Source organism: Microtus oregoni, unplaced genomic scaffold (assembly GCF_018167655.1).
Source record: "Microtus oregoni isolate MIOR12 unplaced genomic scaffold, Mior012 000053F_ref0000044, whole genome shotgun sequence".
NCBI lineage: Eukaryota > Metazoa > Chordata > Mammalia > Rodentia > Cricetidae > Microtus > Microtus oregoni.
The window spans coordinates 15236606-15250939 of record NW_024543829.1 but is presented as its reverse complement, the minus strand read 5'-3'; the positions used below and the strand labels follow the sequence as shown (position 1 = coordinate 15250939).

Here is a 14334-nt window from a genome sequence, read left to right as displayed (position 1 = left end):
TCTTCACAGTCAAAAAATTAAAAAAAAAACACAATAATATACATAATCCAGATTCTATGTGTGTATTTTATCTTCACATGGCTTTTTTCTTACTCTATTACTTTTTCTACAAGTTTAACATTTATTTTATTATCTTTACTCCTTTAATCTATGATTGTACTCTGTCTCTATAGAAACTGTATAAACCATTTACTTCCTTTTATGACTCTCTATACTCGTTTTCTTCTCTGTCCCAAGCCTGCATACATTTTTTAAACATGCTGTATCTCTTTAAGAGGTCTTTTATGTCTGAATCTGTCCTATAGTGTACCTGAAATCCTTTTCTGTTCAAAGTCACTTTTTAAAATGCTAAGCAGCTTGGTCTCAGCCCTGGGTACTGGCTCTGCCTCTCTCAGGCTTTAAATATGGTGGAGGTAGTTCACTCAGGTTCTAGGACGGCTGTATGGGAACCATCCTCACCACCTCAACTCTAATAACCCGCTGGTCCATGCTGCCACCAAGTAACTTGCAGCACACTGCCCACAAACCCCATTTAAATGCTTGGTCTCCAGAAAGAGCCAGAATTTGCTGGCAGCATGGTCCAGAAAGTCACTGTTTCAAAACCACATGGCTTTTTTTCTTTTTTCTTTTTCTTTTTTCTTTTTTTTTTTTTTTTTTTTTTTTTTTTTTTTTTTTTTTTGCTACTACTGAATCAGGAAGACTTCTCTTAAAGGAGCTGCAGCCTGCAGCCTGCAGCCTGCAAGCAAAGCCCATCTGACAAAGAAATGTAGCAAAACTTTTCAGTGTCTGGAATTCCTTTCCGAGCCCTCTCAGGTTTTATGTGGATTTAGCTAGCCCCATGTTGGGCACTCATCTGTTGTATGAGGCTGCAAGTTAGTTCCTGGCTGCTCAGCCCTGAAATAACCACACAGAATCTGTATTAATCAAATCACTGCTTGGCCCATTAGCTCTAGCTTCTTACTGGCTAACTGTGAGGACCACTACAGGCAAGGAAGAGAGCGGCATGTAGCCCAGTGTACAGGAATGGCAAGCACTCATCCGGGCAGAAAGCTGAAATTGCAGGGAGAGGAAAAGTGAGAGAAGCCGACCCTAGATGGAGACAGATAGGAGAGCAAATGTGACAAGAAGCAGAGGGTACTGCTCCCCCATTGCGTCCCCGGGGTACTTATTCTGGGTCCCGGTACTGCGGTTTGCTATAGACTACAACCTGTCTGGTCCCCACTACACGTGAACTGTGGTGTCTCTCAATTGCTGCTCTTGGGAGATTCTGTATTAGGATGGTATACCAAAGGCACTCAGTGTGTGCTATCTGGAGCCGAGGCTGTCAGTGGGCACAGTACTTGCCTGTCATATACAAAGCCCTGGCAGTCTCAGCACCACATAAATCAGGTGGCACACACCTATAATCTGTGCACTCAGGAGATAGGGACCGGAGTATCAAAAAGTCATCCTTGGCTACATAGCCAGTGTGAGGCCCTGCCATTAAAAACAGTATTAATTAAATAAAGTCAGGCTTGAAAAAAAATGTATTTCTACAACATTTCCCAGAAAGATTTAGAGTGTGGTACCAGAACCTGAAAAACATATCAAAATCTGCCTGACAGATAAAGAGCTCTTAGAAATCAGATAAGACAAGACTAATCACCAAATATATATTATGAATCGAGGCTGCAGACGGGGAACAAATTATTTGAGACATCTAAAAGGTGCTTTACTCAACTCTACTCAAGAGAAATGCAATTTTAAATCATGCTGGACGTAGCCTAACGTAGTGGTGTGCACCTTTAATCCCAGCACTCAGAAGGCAGGCCTAGAACCAAGAAAGAAATAAAACTGATTGTATGTTCGTGAAAGAGTGAGATCCTTGCAGATCACTCTAAGATTTAGGATGCAGACATGGGAAGGTCACTTCTCATTATATTCCCTTTCTACCTCTGAGCTTATTTATCTACTCAACAAAATGCAAGACAACCAGGTGTGGAACACGTCTTTAATCCTGGCACCTAGGAGGAAAGGCAGGCAGATCTCTAGAAGTTCGAGGCCAGCCTGGCTTATGTATCAAGTTCCAGGACAGCTGGAAATATTAATGAAACTCTGTTTCAAAACAATAAAACAAATTAAAATACCTCTATCCAGGACCAGGGTGTGTCTGCTCCATCTCTTTTTTTTTTTTTTTTTTTTTTTTTTTTTGGTTTTTCGAGACAGGGTTTCTCTGTGGTTTTGGAGCCTGTCCTGGAACTAGCTCTGCTCCATCTCTTTTGGTTGCCTGTGTGTGATTTTTCCCTCCCTTGTTCCTGTTCAGTTTTTCTGGAGACCTGGATTCTAGTAAATGTTGCTATTGTTCCAACACATGCCTCAAGAGCACAGACTAGGAAATCAGACTACAGATGCTGTGTGACTTTCCGCACAATGATGTTCCTCTGAGCCTCGAGACAACAGCGCTATCCCAGGATCGATCTGCCTCTACAGGCTGTAGCAAAGCACAAATAAGAATACCTACCAGACAGCTTACCTGGCCCTGGGACAAGATGACTCCATACTGTGAGAGTACCCAACTCACATTCCTTGCTCTGTTGTTATTGGGTTGCTGGTGCTTGCTGTGCTGATTATAGGAGCTCTTTATAGACTGAGAAGATTGAGGTACACATTATATTTTTGAAGACAGATTTACTAATGTAGCCTGTGGCTGTCCTGGAACTCACTATATGGACCAGGCTGGCTTTGAACTCACAAAGATCTACTTACCTCTGCCTCCTGAGTGCTAGGATTAAAGGTGTGTGCCACCATACCTGATTCACAGCTATATTTTTTTAAGTAAACCTTCAGAAAGGAAGGAAGAAATGGAGGGAAGAAGGGAACAAGGAAGGAAGGAAGGAAAGAAGGAAAGAAGGAAAGAAAGAAAGAAAGAAAGAAAGAAAGAGGCATTCCCGTTTCATAAGCATGTGGAAGGCCTCCCTGGGAAACCCCGAGTCCTCTTGTGGCGAGAAAGAGACTCCAGGTGGGTAGCCTAAGGACAGCACAAGACTGAGTTACAGACTGTACACTGAGGGTGTGGGCACATGCATGTTGCTCTCTTGCCATAGAGTCTCAGATGAATGTGTCCAATCCATCCATTATTCCCTAAGAACTTGGTGCCCTTAGTTCTGGGTTTCCATAGTCTTTACTCAGAACATCTGGAAAATATATTTCACTCTTTAGATGTTATTGTTGTTAGTTGATCGGTTGGTTCGATATTTTGAAGAAAGGGCTCCATGTAGCTAGGTTGATCTCAAACTCACTACATAGCCAAGGCTGGCCTTGAACTCCTGCTCCTCTTGCCTCTGCTTCTTGAGTACTGGGATCACAGGCATGCCACCACACTTGACTTTGGAATATGTATTTTCTTTTTATGGTGATTGCCAAGGCTGAGCCTGTTGGGTTTCTGTTGGCTCTACTCAGTAGAGGTTAGGGCTAATCCCTACACATAGGGTATGCCAAGGCTCCTTGGGTCCCATTGATGTACAGATCATCCATGGTTATTCTTTTTCTCTTTTTCTTTTCTTTTTATTTTATTTTTTTTATTTTCAAGACAGGGTTTCTCTGTAGCTATTGGTGCCTGTCCTGGAACTAGCTCTTGTAGACCAGGCTAGCCTCAAACTCCAGAGATCCACCTGCCTCTGTTTCCCAAGTGCTGGGATTAAAGGTGGGCGCCACCCGGCTCCATGGTTGTTCTTTAAGAGTAAAGTCTAAGCAAACACCAGAGGGAGGTAAAGGCTGCATCTACCAAGGATTTGGGCCCCTCTCAGCACTCCAGGAAGACCCCTGATTACCTGTAACTTGTTCAATCCCAGTGGCTAATGCAGCAGAAAAATGATATTAAGATCATATTTCCAACTCTCCTGTTTAATGTCTGGGTGGCCTTGGACAAACATAACCTCACCTTCTTCATCCATGAAAGTAAAAATACTTGTGTCTTTCCATATCACTGTTAAAGATTTTGGGGCCATGCTGCAGACAATGGAATCTGATGGGCTTTGTTATTGTTTAAAAGATTTATTTATATTATTTTAAATTATTCATATGTAGGGGCTGGTTCTGTGTCTATGTGTGCAGGTGTCCTGGGAAGAACTAAAGAGACCACTGGAGCATGTGGAACTGAGATTACAGGCAGAATTGAGCTGCCCACTACAAGTCCTCTGTAAGAACAAGACATGCTAGCCTGGAGGTGGTGGCGCACGCCTTTAATCCCAGCACTCGGGAGGCAGAAGGAGGATGATCTCTGTGAGTTCCAGGACTGGCTCCACAGCTACTGAAAAACCTTGTCTTAAAAAAATCAAAAAAAAAAAAAAAACAAACAAAAAACAAGAGCAATACATGCTCTTAACCACTGAGCTATCTCTCCAGCCTCAGATGGTTTTTAATAGAGAGAAAATGATATGGGAAAGAGAAAATAACAGTGTAAGATAAAGGCAGAACATAGTCAGTGTGCAAACACGCTATGAGCTTCTACTGCACAAGGTGGACCTCAGCAAATTCAGCTCCAAACTTCCATGCAGTCAAGCCAACAAGGAAAGAGACACTAGGGGCTTCACAAACCATTTGATTAAACACAGCCCCAGGGCTCAGCAGAAAACAAAGAAAACAGTCTTGTCTGGGCCTTCCTAAGCTCGGGTAAGCTGCAAGGTTGGAATGAATGTTATAGGGGTGGAGGGGATGCCCCTCCATGGATAGCTTCATGTTATCATCTACGTTCTTGGGAGTTTACAAGAAATTAAAATACTTGACAGTGCCCGTCAGAGTGGCTGGCATTCACTAAGGGCTTTATATCTGTTTCTTCCTTCCCCTCCCTCCTTTCTTCTACTGACTCTCTCTTCTCCCTAGAGGATCACTGTTAGACCTAACAGACAATGAAGATTCTACTCATTGTTCGGTAGCAGGTCTCTTCCGTGTTAGGATCTGTGATTATATGTGGGAATCCCTGTAAACTTGGCTGTACCCTGATCTTAGGTCTTAAGAACCCCCCACCCACCTGCCAGCCACCTGGGCTCAGCCTCCACCTCAGCACAGACATAAGTCCCAGGAGCTCTGAAGCTGTGGCTTCCCCTCATTCCCCACATAGCTCCAGGCTGCTTCCTCCAACCACCACATTCATGGAGCCCAGCCACGTGCCAAAGCACAATTAATATTCTGCTCAGTCTCCCCCGCCCTGCTGCATGTTGGGAGAAGATAGAAACTAGATCTGTACCTGCTCACACTGACCAGAGCACGCATACAGAGGTGAGAGCTGGTGCTCTCTCCTTCATAGGCATTGCACACATGCACACACATGCACACTCACTCACACACACATGCACACACATATGCGTGAAATTGGCAGAAGCCCCTTGCTTAGCTTTAGGGCCACGCCTTTCTGATCATGGCTGACTTTCAGCAATATGTGCACGTGGCAGCTCCCCATGGGTTACATGTTAGCTTCCATCCAATCACAGCATAATAGGACCTGTGTACACATCAGATCTGTCTTCTGCAGAGGGTGAGCCTGAGTCAGCATTGTCTCACCCGTACAGGAAGACAGGGTCATCCTGAATTGTACATTCATTTTGCCGGTTTCACCTTCCTTCTCAGTCCCTGCTGAGCTGATTCTGGACAGGATTTTAGTGAATTCTTTGACCCGAGAGCCTGAGATTGCCCTTCAGTTTCCTGGTAACAAACCACTTGAGTCTCCCCAGAGGTTGGGGAAACTGAGGCCTGGTCGGTGCTAGAGACCATAGGCAGAGGCAGTCAGTTACTGTTCTGCAAGCCCCACGTGGGGCAGGATTTTAGGGGAATGTCCCTTACTGGACAGGAAGAAATATCTGGCTCTGTTGATGTTTTTCTCCAACAATCTAGACTTAGAGAATAAGGTGGCTGGAAGGATCAGATCTGAGAGGATATCTATGAGGAAAGGAACGAAGCGGTCTAGACTATACAAGACAACTAGAGAGAGAGTTGGTGCAGGTGATCCACGGCGGTGCAGAGGAGGGTGAATTCAGAGCTGGAGACAAAAAAGGAAGCAGGCAGAGCGGTTCCCCAGGCAGCCGACAGACAGAGGGCCAGGGGAGGACTTGCCTCTAAAATGGGACAATAGAGCAGAAATCTAGGAGGAAAAGTGAAAGCAGTTAGCGGGAAAGGCATTCTTCCTCCTTAAAGAGCTTCAGTCTTCAGAGACTTAAAAAGAGGGGAGGGACATCTGTCTCTAAGGCCATTCTCTGCCTCACAGTCACCTGTGTTGTAACCTTCATAATAACTGGCCGCCCCAGATGCTTAGAAGGCTCTCCTCTGCTCCCTCCCCAGGGAGCAATGTAGTAGCTCTGGGATGAGTGGAAGGACCACAAGCGGACAGTTCTAGCTCTGTCTCTTGAGGCTGGGCAAGCCAGTCATGGCCTTAGGCCCCAGTGACCTAGAAAAGAAGGAAAATAAACTCCCTGGGGCTTACTTTCCTCATCTACACACTAGGCATGGTGACAATATCTTGTTTCCCTGAATCTAAGGTGGCATCAGTGTTATGAAATGCCATTATTTTTAATACATTAGCAGGGGAATCTTTCACCCACCAAACTTACGTCATCAGACACACTTGACTTCAGAGGTGTTAACATGTGCAAAGAAACAGGTAAGTCAGAATTAGAAAACCCCAGAACTTGTCTTACAAGGTTGTCTCAAGAATTAAACCAAGTAACACAGCTAATATACTTAGTACCTGGCACAGAGCAAGCCCTCAGCAAATGTTAGGGGAAAGGGAAGGTCGGGATGGAGAGAGCAGGACACAGGCCGAGGGAGTGGAGATGAATGTCAGGCAGGGTTAGAAGCCACCCTCCCTTCCTGGCAGAGTGCCACTTCAAAGCTCAGTTCAAGCCCCAATAGGGGACAGAGGAAGAACAGTCATGCAATCCATTCTGGGGAGCCACAGAGAACAAAGGGCCCCCATCTGCACCCCGGAAGTCAGCCTAATCTCCAGGATGAATATGTTTTCATTCCCCAGAAGTTCCTGCTTAAGTGTGCCAAAACGTTTTTCCTTTATGATCCAGGCAAACAAGGCAGGTTTACTTTGGGTGACCTTCTCACCGCCACCCAAGGCCTGCCAGCCTCCAGCAAACACCTGCTTTCCACCCTCCAGGTAGCTCCTGGTAGGAGTCTAGAAAGCCAGAGTACCTAGCCTTCTGAGGGACAGGCTTGGCTTCACGGTCTGGGTTCCCAGAGCCCCAATTGGAAGAGTGTAGGAGGTATCAGGGCTTCATCCCCCATGTTACACACGCAGAACCTGAGACTCCGGGAAGGGTAGTGACACCACACACACGCTGACGTCTGGCAGTGTCCGGGACAGATGGGAGGCTCATCTTTGCCCTTTCCCTCCTGTGCGTCACTGTCACCAACTGTGTAGAGATATTATTATGCAGAAGGCTTTGGCTTCACAGCTGGAGCCATTGCCACAGAGCTGCAGCCATGCCTGTCGGGAGCTCAGTGGTAAAGAGCTCACCTAGCACTCACAGGCTAGGTCCATCCTGGATAGAGGAGCTGTGTTTCTGAACACCCTCACTGGAGTGGATGGGGAGGAAAGGGCTACTCTGGGAACTGTCATGATCCTTACGAGGGTTTTCACAGACCAGAGTCTCAGTGGCCATGTAATGAGCAGAAGAGGTTTGGTCCAACGTGGGGCTCCACGTTCATCAATCCTGTCCCCTGCCTGCCCCCATCCCATCAAGGCTTTCTTCCTCTGCTGCACCCTGGTCCCACCACCTGGAATATTTTTCCTTCATTTTGACCCCGAATGACCTAAATTCATGACTCGGCTTGCAGTTTCACTGCTCAGAGAGACCCTCCTTACCCACACAGTCATGCTGTGTGGTTCTTTGCTATGTCTTTAAAGACTCCACGCCAGGCTCTCAGGTACCTGGACTAGTGTGTGTTACTGGTAGGTCCTTAGTTTCCCCTGTAGGTGTCCCAGGCTCTGCCACCCCGTGCGCTCCAGGACACTAAGCTCATCCGGGCTCTGCTCACCTGTCTTCTCTTACTCCAGCTCCCGGCTTTCTCTCAGGAGATCTTACTTCTCAGCCTCCCTCCCCAGGATTATTTCCAATGGTTTCCTGGGGTGTTCACCTGGATAAGAATAAGGAGAGACAGGGTACTTTAATCCTACTTGTCTAAACTATATAATCTTCCCCAATCACTTAAATGGTACCTATGTCCCTAATTACAGAGCAGGGGCGGGGGGGGGGGGGGGGAGACACTGTCACGATTTCCAGCCAACCTCAGGCAAAGGGACACTTCTGCCCCTCCTGGAGCCCACAGGGATTCCAGCTCAGGAGCCAGGACTCCAGACACCTGTTGCCACAGACTCACCCATGAGACACAGTCCTGTCTACCTACACAAGGAGCACTCCCCTTTTCCTGAAAAGGCTCCGTCACTCCTGTTTTAATAATCCTCAGGTGACCCATGACCCCACTTAACTCTTATCCATCACTGTGGGTAGAATTGATTTCTTTTGGGTTCAACCTAACTTTCCAGGATGGCATTGCTGGATGGGCTCGGGGGCCAGCTTCTCAAGAGCAAACTCTGGAGGAAGCCTTGGAGCCAACAATCATGTGATAGACTAGGTCATAACTTCACTGTCCTAAACTATGTCATCTGGGCCGTGAGATGGGAGCCTAGAAAAGCCATTTGCCTGCTTCCCAGCTCTAGCAAACAGCTTTGGTCTCAGTTGGTGACTTTAACCAGGAACTATGGCTGGGCCATGAAGATATCACTGCTTCTTAAAGGCCTTTTAGGTCCTGAACTAAACACGTGTAATCCCAGCAGGACTCCAGGCAGGAAACAGTGGCCCCAGCCCTCAAGGGAGTGCCCTTCTGAGCTATTTTCCCTATTCAGGTGCTGAGAGATTGTTTATCAGCCCTTTTAAGAGATTAAGTTGTTGAAGCAGCAGGCTACTCAAGTAAAGCGTCCAAGGGGCCTGCGTGTCAGGTGACTGGATGGCACTTTGGCTCACCAGACTCCCACATTCTCCAACATCGGCTCTGAAGAAATCTAGAGGCTTCACGGTGGATGAGAGGAGGAGGTTCCACTCATAGCTCACTGTTCAGGCAGCCCCTCTGCCTGCAGGACAGCTGGCTTTCCTGTTTGTTTGAGGGGTTTGAGAGAGTGCAGCAGAGTCCCAGTCACATGAGCTTACAAGGGCTGTGTGAAGGAGGATGCGGTGCGTGCCTGCATACTGAGTGTGTACCGGGGTGCTTACTGCTCCCATCTGGGCTCCGAGGAAGGCTTCCTGGGGAAGGAAACATGGAAGCTGAGAGCCTGGGGATGAAGAATAAAGAAGCTGCGAGTCGGGAATTGAGACGTGGCTCAGGTGGTAGGGAGGCAGATGTAATCCCCCCGCCCCCCCGCACTACATAAAACTGGGTGTGTTACTGGGCACAGAAGCAGGTGGATCTCTGAGTTCAAGGCCAGTACCGTCTACAGAATGAGTTCCAAGACAGCCACAGCTACACACAAAGAAACCCTGTCTCAAAATACAAACCAAAACAACCAACAACAACAAAAAAAAACCTGGGTGTGGTGGTCCATGCCAATCAATAAACCCAGCTGGGGATACATGAGATCCGGCACCCCCAGAAGAAAGAAGTGTGTGTGTGTGTGTGTGTGTGTGTGTGGAGAGAGAGAGAGAGAGAGAGATCGATCCCCATTGTGGGAAGATATTTTGTGAGCCCTGGGAAGAGCAGGAAACTCAGTTCTCCAGGCCCAGGAGCAACAGTTTGACAGTTTGCTGGCTTTGGTTTGGTTCAAGGTTTAGTACCAAACTGGAAAAAGCTCAGCATGGCGATGCACACGGAGAGGCATAAGTTCAAGACCAACGTCTCCACAGAGTGTTCCAGGTCGGCCAGGGCTTATAGAGAGAGAGATTCTATTTCAAAAAGAAAAAAAGAGGAGGAAGAGATGGAAGAGCAGGAGGAGGAAAAAGAAGAGGAAAAACTTGGCTTCCTAGTCGGTCTTCAGCTAACGGAATCGTGGCTGGTAAAGCCTTCACAAATCGCCCAGGTTTCACGAAACTTACAATTTCCAGAATAGTTTTGCCTTCATCACATTATTTGAGCATTCAGAAAGCTGAGCCTTCCAAGAAAGCCTAACTGAAACATGTCTCTTTAAAAAAAGGGGAGCCAACGCCCCCAGCCACGCCCCCTACTCATTAATATTGAGTTATCGTGAATATTGATGTGGGGGCGTGGCGCCCAGGCCAGCTGGACTAACCAGCCCCGGGTTCCAGGTTTCAGACCCGGGAAAGTGACAGAAGCCGTGCCTAGGACGAGACCCAGAGAGATCCGGTACCCATCCTGTCTCGGGGGAGCATTGAGCTCCCCCACCCCCGGTTCCCACCCGGCCCGGGGGGCTCCTCCAGCATCGGCCCCACCCCCAGGGTCCCCATGGAAGCCAGCTGCGCCCCGGGAGGAGCTGGAGGAGGAGTCGGCTGAATGCCCACCGTGCGTTCGGCGCCTCTGCCTTAAGGTCCCCCAGCGCCCCCGACCCGCGCCACCCCCGCCGCTCCTCCCCCGGGGCTCGCCGGGACCTGCCCCCAGGGCTGCTTGCCCGGCCCAGCCGCAGCTCGGTGCGGGGATCGCCGCCGCCCTGGAGTGAGGGAAGCGCAGCCCGAAGGGGGGTCTCCTGGAACCCGGCGCGATGGACGCCGTCTTGGAACCCTTCCCGGCCGACAGGCTGTTCCCGGGATCCAGCTTCCTGGACTTGGGAGACCTGAACGAGTCGGATTTCCTCAACAATGCGGTAAGAACGAGAGGGTCTCGGTTCCCCTTTGCACACAACTCTCACCCCTCTCCGCGGCGTGCCTTAGAACCCCGCAAAGATCGGTAAGAACCAAGGAGGAGGCTCGGCTCAGAGCCTGGACGGACACGTGCATAGGACTTTAAGATGGGCACTAGGTCCCTGGACTCCCCTCTCAGACCAGGAACCTAGAGTGTAGGCTCGCAGCTAGCGCCCCACGCCACTTCTGAGGACTCAATCAGAGCACACGTTGGCCTCTGGCTTCTTCGAGAAGGAGATATGTAGGTATCGGAGCCACCCGAACGTCGGACATAAACTCAAGAGACACCAATCCTCACCCCCCTCCCCGCGCGCGCCACCCTGCAATAGTCTTCCATCCGCCCTCCACCCACCCCAGGGTTCAGGGACCAGATTGGGCGCAAAGTGGAGGAGCCTTCCCGGCTCCTTCTATAGGGCCTCGGTGCTTCTGAAGCTGTGTCTCCGCTTGGGGGCGCACAGTGGCGCTTTCCCAGGCCAGAGGCCCTAAGCTTTTAGGGGACCGGAGCCAGACCCAGAAACTGAGGAACACTGCCCTGACCTCCCAATGAAATCAGGCTCGGGACCTCCCGGGAAAAGAACTGAGGGTAGTGGGTCAGGGCAGCACCCGGTGACGTTTCGGGAGACTCTCGGCCACTGTGCTTCCTTAGTTCCCTGTGCTTCTGCTGAACTTGTCTCTCCCTGTGGCTGCATGACTGCCGCGGGCTGTGGAGTTGCTTTCCTCCCTCCTTTCCCCTACTTCACTAAGGAAACGAGACCCACTCTTCTTTCCTTCCTCTCGTTCACTAGAGCTCAACCCCAGAGACTTGATGGGGAGGGGCAGGTCTTGGGAAGAGGGGAAGAGGGGAGAGAGTGAGTCCCATCCTGAAGAAATGTGGATTGTTTGGAGAATCATATGGGAACCCACCAACACCTCGGAATGAACCATAGTTGTATGCCCCTCCACCCACACTCCCCAGAAGGCCAAGCACACGGGGGTCCCCACCTGTTCCACCTACCTCCTAAGCTAACAAAAACTTCAGCAAGCAAAGGGAAAATCCTTAAAGGATTTAGGTGCCCTGCACTAGAGTCTCCCAAGCAGCTTGACTGATATCATCAGTTGGGAAGTCAGAGGTGTCAGGACTTCTAGGCCTTACTCCAGAGGCAGTATCCCTCTGGGGCTTGCTGTCCGAGCAAGGTTGTTCAAATCTTAGTCTCCCACATCAGATCAAGGGAACTAGGAGAGAAGTTCTGTTTTAGGAGCAGTGGTCTCATCCTGCCTTTGTTTCCCCTGTGAGCATGAGCCTCCATTTCTTGATCTATAATGGGGAAAAGCTGGACCGATGCTTTCCAAGGTGTCTAGATGTTTCCCAGGGGTTAAGCAACGGAGTTTTGGAGGTTTCATATAGCTCTCTTGGAGCAGGTAAAAGGTTCTGGTTAGAGGGAAAGCAGCTTGTTGAAGCCTCCCTGAAGTCTGAGGGCATAGGGCAGCCTCCTGCAGACTTCATACAGCTGGGGCCGCTGAGCTGGGCTTTCTTCTCAATGAAATCCACAGCCGGCCCCTCTGCAGCTGCTCTTCCGGGCCCTGCTCCAATGCAGGAAAGAAACCCTGATAGGCAATGGGGCACCAGAGGGAAAGCCCAGCTGGGGCCCTCCTGCCCTCATCTGGTCCAGGGTCAGATAGGCCTGGGGAAGCAGTTCCTAAGAGGACAGAGTTCCCTGGCTGGGAACTGGGGAATTCTGGAGCTGGCTATGCTTCTGCCTCAGCTAGTGGGGTGGTTGGGCCCTGTGACTTATTTTCTCAGAGCCCTGACTTCCTCATCCATAACAGGAGACCCTCTTTGCCTGAAGCACTAGTGTAAGGATTTGGTGAGAAGATGAAGGCAACTTAAGGCCCAGGCAAGTTAGGGGCTACAGTTGACATCTTCCAGGCACTGGGCAGGGGAGGCAGGAGTTGCTGTGTGACCTTGAGCAAGTCCGATTCCTTCTCTCTTTCTTCTGTTTCCCTACCTAAGTTCCTTACCACAGCCACACCCCAACTCCCTCTTCACTCTCTGCAGGAGGATGAGAGAGGGTTCTGGGGATGAGGATGCGAGGGATGCGTCTATCTGCAAGATGGAAAGTCATGTCTTCACTGTCCTTAAAACCCCATTGTGAGCCATCAAAGCTGCATGGGGACCTAAAGCAAAAAGAGAAAGCTAGGTCCTCCTGACTGCAGCTGAGACCTTGCCGCCTCTGCAGCCTGCAGGTGGTGGGGTATTTGCATGGCCTCTGAGGCCCTCCTCCAGGTACTGTGGTGCTGCCTCTGCTACTCTAGAGGTGCAAGCTTTTCCTCCGGCAGCCTCTGTGATTTTCCCCAGCTCCTTGAGCATTTACACCCTATGGTCACCAGGCCTGTGCGTGCACACAGATAACAGAGATGGAAGAGGAGGGGAGAGAGGGTCTCTGTGCCGTGTCCCTTACAGGGATCTCTCTGGTTTCTCTCCAGGGAACTGACTCAGGATTCCAGAGAAACCCCAGCTGGGAAGTCTGGGAGGAGGAAGAGGGGGAGCAGGGAGGGAGGGGGTTCTGTTGTCTCAGAGGGGAGCAGCAGGAAGTTGTAAGGATATTTGTTCAACACACCCATGCACCTCTCAGCAGCTGAGGAAGCCAGGTGTGAGGATGAGGGAACCCTAGGACAAGCCCAGAGGATGAGCTTGGGAAAGAGGTGAAGCTGCTCACTGCTCCCCAGATCCCCAATCTGACTTCTACACGGATGCTAAAGGGGAAAGTCAAAAGCCCCACCCCCAGCTTGTGGAGGGTTTGGGAGATTAGAGAAGTATGTGTGTGTGGATGTGCCTGTGTGGGTGGGCTTTCTGCAGGCACCTATAGAGTGTGTGTGTGCATGTGTGTGTGTGTGCGTGTGTGTGTGTCTGTGTGTGTGCGTGTGTGTGTGTACATGTGTGTGTTTGTGCATGTGTGTGCCTGTGTGTGCGCGTGTGTGTTTGTGCATGTGTGGGAGGGCTTTCTGCAGGTATCTATAGAGCGTGTGTGTGTGTGCATGTGTGTGTGCCTGTGCATGTGTGTGTGCGTGTGTTCTTGTACGTGTGCATGTGTGTGCGTGTGTGCCTGTGCATGTGTATGCGTGTGTGCATGTGTGCGTGTGTGTGTGCCTGTGCATCTGTGTGTGCCTGTGAGTGTGTGTGTGTGCCTGTGTGTGTGTGTGTGTGTGTGTGTGTTAATTCCGACCAACAAGAAGGGCCAAGGTACTGTGGCCTAAGAGTGGAACCCACCAGAAAAGAATAAGTAAAGAAAAACTCACTGGAAAACCAAAATCTCGGTAGAGCTCCAAACACTCCACCAAAACACTGAATTTGGAGTCCAGAGTTTGCTTATTTTTGTTTTCTACCCTCCCCCACTTCTGAAGAAACCAGCTCCTGAAAGCTGGAGTGACATCTGTCTCCTTGACAGCTGCATAAATGAACAAATGAATGAATGAACGAATGAATGAGGTCCAGGTCAGACACCATTTTTTTTAATCGTGTGTGTATTTTGTG

At 49.5% G+C, this 14334-nt stretch overlaps 1 protein-coding gene across 1 annotated transcript in view; it reads left to right on the top strand.

Moving 5' to 3' along the window:
- Positions 1–10271: 10271 nt before the first annotated feature.
- Creb3l1 (cAMP responsive element binding protein 3 like 1) overlaps positions 10272–14334 on the top strand; it is a 43603-nt gene continuing 39540 nt past the window's right edge. The window contains exon 1 of the mRNA XM_041637598.1: positions 10272–10786. Within this exon, the coding sequence (XP_041493532.1) occupies positions 10685–10786 (102 nt within the window). The 5' untranslated portion in view covers positions 10272–10684. The remainder of the gene's footprint in view (positions 10787–14334) is intronic.